Genomic DNA, 5,000 nt, shown 5'->3' on the forward strand with positions numbered 1-5,000 from the left:
CAAAGTGGATTTATCTGCATAATTTTGCCAGGGACTACCCTTTCGTTTCCATGGGTTCTTTCATGTGCGCTAAGTGCATGCTGCACATGCGACCTCGGTTTATTAACTCATCCGAATGACTAGCATCCGGACCACCACTCAAGGTCTAGTGGATGGGGAGAAAATATTGGCAGCTGAGCTGTGATTCAAACCAGCGCGCTCAGATTCTCTCGCTTCCTAGGCGGTTCGTTGTTGGTGGTTTTTGTTTTGGGTTTTTTGGGGAGTGGCGGGGGGTTGGGGGGGTTGGGGGGGGGGGGGGGGGGGATGTGTAGGGTTTCTTTTTTTTCAAAGCGTTTTTTGTTGTTATTGTTTTTGTTTCTTTAATAAGAGATTTTGTTAGGAGGTTTTACAGAAAAATGTCCTTAAAATGGGAGTTGTTATGAACCAGACAATGATGTTTGTGTTTGACCTTCATGGGCATTAGCTGTTTGATCTCTTTCACACTGCCAACCCAGGCCTGTAGGTGTTGGTTCTCATGGTCGTAATGGGACAGTGAATATTTTGGTTCGGCTTTTAGCCCCTTTTCAATGAGAATTGTTCATGTATGTGAAATGCCGTTCCTCTCTAGGAGCTTACAACGCGTTACACAAATGTTCATGGACACGTGTACTTGCACCCCCCCGCACACACAAGCACACATGCACATACACATATACATGTACACACACCAGAAAAAATAAAAAGAAAGAAAAATTGATATACACATCAGAACACTAGCAAAACACGTGCGCACACACACACATACACACACACACTGTCGATATTATTTTTAGAATGGTGTAACATCTTCCATTTCACCCCCATGATAATGATTTTAAGATGCAAACATGTTTTAATACTATTTCAAAAACCAGTAAGATTACTCACAACTCTCCCACCTCCCACCATGATTGATGATAATAATGTTAAAATACTATTTTGAGAACGTTACGTCACTCACGAGTCAAACACATCTCACACCTCACCCCCATGTCCCATACCCCTCCACACAAACACATTGACGCACACACACACACACTCACTCACTCACTCACTCATTCCCTCGACCGCTGGGGTCGTTGGGGGGACATGAGGAAGATGTCATAGCTCGCCACGCCGTTACGTTGGCAGCTGTCGTGAGGAGATCTGGCATCGTCATTTTGGTCCATTCCTTGACGTTGTCGGACCAGCTCTTCCTTCTGCCACCCCTGTCTGCACCCTCCCTCCACAGTCCCTTGCAGGACACACACACACATACACAGGTTGGGGGTAGAATGATCTGTAGTTTATAATGTTTTAACAAGTATATCTTTTAAAGATTAGACTTTGAGCAGATCTTCCTCTTGTCTCTCTCTTGCCATATATTTCAGTTGTGTTCTTTATGATATTTTGTTTTCTTGACGAGTTCTGATTGCTTGACCCAGTAGAGATCTGTCTTTCTTTCTTTTCTTTCCTTAAAAAAAAAAAAAAGAATTAAACAGTTTCAGTTTTACTTAGTTTCTGCATATATTTCTATGTATCAAAATGTATTTTTTGTTTTAAATTGATATGTTGTGTTTGAATGGTGTTTGAAAAAAAAAAAAAATCTTTGTGACAAAATAAACAAGGGTAGCCTTTTACTTTGCACATTGATGTGTGTGTGTTGTGGGGCGTCTGGGGGGTGGGGGTAGGCATTTAGCCTCTTTTTTAATGAAATCTTGGGTTTCATTTAGGGATCAACACCAACGAAAGTGAACCAAAACAGTATTTCCATGTTGTTTTTGTGCACACACACACATTAAAATTTTGTGAGAGTATATGATGTTACTTCAGGTTTTCTTACTGCAGTGTTCTTAAGTCACTCTTTATTAAGGAAGAGATTTTGATATTTCTTGTTCATGTGCATTGCTTTCCTTTTTTTTTTTTTTCATGTGTTCTTAGAGCTTAACTCACTCAGTACAGCCAGTCCTCTCTTCTCTACACAGACCCCTCGGATGTCCAGTGGGTGTCTGAATGACCCAACCTTTAGCTTCCGTCGTCAGAATTGTGGTATTCTTTGTCAACATTCACCTATTCAGTATAAGAGCCTTCCGCTTGCAATATTTTGATGATGGTAATTGGGGTGAAACGCTGTTAACGTTGTCTCTTTCGCCGTTCGTATGGAGAGAGTTAACCTGCTCAGGAGACTGGTGCTTGAAATCGCTATTATGATCATTGGCCAGAAAATCTACAAAGAACATGGTTTCGTAAAAAAAAAAAAAAAAAAAAAAAAAAAAAAAAGGTAGTAACCTGTTGATGTGAATGTTGTGACTTGCTATGGAACATTATGTGTGTGTATGTGTGGTGTTTACCATCAAACATTTCAGTTTTTGTTGAACCTCCTTGCATTGAGGTGTCACAGAATGATGGCAAAGCTGTATCGGTCACTTCTTTATGGGTATGTTGTGTTCAAGTAATGTTGTGTTTGATGTGTCTTTTTTTTTAGTCTTTGTACAATAAAATCAAAGAAAAGAAATTGCCTGTTTCTGAAGGATGCGTGTCAGGTGTAGTGAAGATTTGTTGAATGATGGTTTGTGAATGGAGCATTCGCTCCAGTAGACAAGACATGACCGAATGAGAAGAGGGGGAACAATGATTTTCGGGCAAATCAGAATTGATCCCATCACAGCGACGGGCGCAACAGCCGAGTGGTTAAAGCGTTGGACTTTCAATCTGAGGGTCCCGGGTTCGAATCTTGGTGACGGCGCCTGGTGGGTAAAGGGTGGAGATTTTTCCGATCTCCCAAGTCAACATATGTGCAGACCTGCCAGTGCCTGAACCCCCTTCGTGTGTATACGCAAGCAGAAGATCAAATACAGACGTTAAAGATCCTGTAATCCATGCCAGCATTCGGTGGGTTATGGAAACAACAACATACCCAGCATACACCCCCCGAAAGCGGAGTATGGCTGCCTACAGGGCGGGGTAAAAACGGTCATACACATAAAAGCCCACTCGTGTACATACGAGTGAACGTGGGAGTTGCAGCCCATGAACGCAGAAGAAGAAGAAGATCCCATCACAGCGACTTGTTTCCCTATTTGACTCACTTGTGTAAACAACGTGAGTCTATGTTTTAACCCGCTGTTCGGTTGTCTGTGTCTGTGTGTTCGTGGTAAATTTAACATTGCCATTTTCTCTTGAAAAAAAAAAAATCTTCAGTCACACCAATAACAGGTTGTAAGTCTCCCGAATTAAGCTGGGTTTTTTTTCTGAATCATTAATGGTTCATTTCGTTGAGGTTTGCTTCAAAATCCGAAAATTCTAAAAACCGCTTCCCTCTGAGTTAGGCCGAATAGAAGGTAGGTTGTATTTGAAGACATGACCTCGTTTTTCTTGTTAACAATTAAAAGGAAAGAAATACAAATTCTTCTCCCATATGAGGACACACACCGACAGATAAGCCTGCCTACCTACTCCATCATGGGTATCTTGAGCACAGCTATATGCTGCGAGTATGGGTATCTTGAGCACAGATATATGCTTCCAGTGTGGGTATCTTCAGCACAGCTATATGCTGCGAGTATGGGTGTCTTGAGCACAGCTGTATGCTGCCTCTATGGGTATCACTGGCACCACTGCATGCTGCGTTTGTGGGTAATTTGAGCGCCGCTATATGCTGCAGGTTTAGGAATCTTTCTGAGTACAGCTATGTGCTGACTGTGTGTATTTTTGAGCACTGCTCCGTGCTGTGTGTGTGTGGGGGGGGGGGGGGCGTACATTGATTACCGCTGATTGTGTGTGTGTGTCTGCGCGCGTGCGGACCCAAGTTCAGTTCAGTTTAGTTACTTTGGCAGCATACATTCCCTACTGTCCAGGTGAATTTGTGGTAAGGTCGGAAATGGAGGGGTGTGTGCACAGGCAGCTACATTTTGTACTCTATCTTTTCTACATTCTGTTCTCTCTCTCTCTCTCTCTCTCTCTCTCTCTCTCTCTCTCTCTCTCTTCCTTCTTCAATCCCCTCCCCCTCGCCCCCCCCCCACCCCCCCCGCTCCCCCATTCCGCCCCCCCTCCACCTCAACCCCTGTTAATGAAACAAATCGAAATACAACACCTCACACAGGCTCAAAGCTTTTTTTTTCTTTTTTTTTTTTTAAGGGGAAATCTGACACTTTCGTCATCACGGATAACTGGATTATACTGAGTCCATCCTATAATTTTTGTTGTGCCTGTACTGTATGTATCCTGCACTTGGTTGTGTCCATTCTTGTCTGTTGATAATTCTATGCTGGCTGTTTGCTTGGCCTCCAGGCAGTCACATCGGAATCCACTCAGGAATGAAATATTCTGTGACGTTCTGGAATTTTTCAGCCACCGTGGAACCGGGCGCGTAAAAATCCTTGAAGTAGACGACAGTGCCGTTGAAGTTCTTGTAGGCCGACCACCAGCCGTAGGTTCCCACGCTCATGATGAGGTGGTCCATCCGCGACAAGACCTCCATGTCCACCTCGGGGGAGGCCGACATCTTCAGCATGATCACGTCCCCAGCTGAAGACGTCACCTGAGCCCAGAACCAGTCTGGGTCCTGGGAAAGGACCACGAACGTGACATCACGAAACCTGCGGAAGTACGTCATCGCTCGAAGGAAGTAGTCAGGGGGAGCGACTCTTCTGCCCATCTCCACCTGGCGGGGCAGGAGGTAGTCCCCTCGCCGCACGTGCACCCCGACCAACGTTCGTCGCGGCAGCCTCTTCCTCAGGTCAGTGACGATCTGGACAGCTTCGGTGACGACGTGGTCTTTGAAGCGCGTGGCTCGCCTCACCTCAGCCTGGCAGGGCTGGAAGTACCGCCAGGACTGGAAGTGCCCGGACAGACTGTGGCTGCAGTCGCGCGGCTCGAGGGCCATGAAGGAGGGGTCGAACGTCCCGCCCAGGGTCAGGCTGTGGTGCACAACGTCGGGAATGGACATGGACAGCCCGCTCCAGGACGCCAGCGGAACTCGGCGGCCGCTGTACTGCAGGTTC

At 45.4% G+C, this 5,000-nt stretch overlaps 1 protein-coding gene across 1 annotated transcript in view; it reads right to left on the reverse strand.

The window, feature by feature from the left end:
• Window positions 1–4,121: 4,121 nt before the first annotated feature.
• Window positions 4,122–5,000, reverse strand: part of LOC143276305 (galactoside alpha-(1,2)-fucosyltransferase 1-like) — a 3,005-nt gene continuing 2,126 nt past the window's right edge. Inside the window, exon 2 of the mRNA XM_076580811.1 lies at window positions 4,122–5,000. This exon is cut by the window's right edge and continues 586 nt beyond it. Coding sequence (XP_076436926.1) covers window positions 4,292–5,000 — 709 coding nt within the window. The 3' untranslated portion in view covers window positions 4,122–4,291.

The sequence above is a fragment of the Babylonia areolata genome, chromosome 31, assembly GCF_041734735.1.
Source record: "Babylonia areolata isolate BAREFJ2019XMU chromosome 31, ASM4173473v1, whole genome shotgun sequence".
Lineage (NCBI taxonomy): Eukaryota > Metazoa > Mollusca > Gastropoda > Neogastropoda > Buccinidae > Babylonia > Babylonia areolata.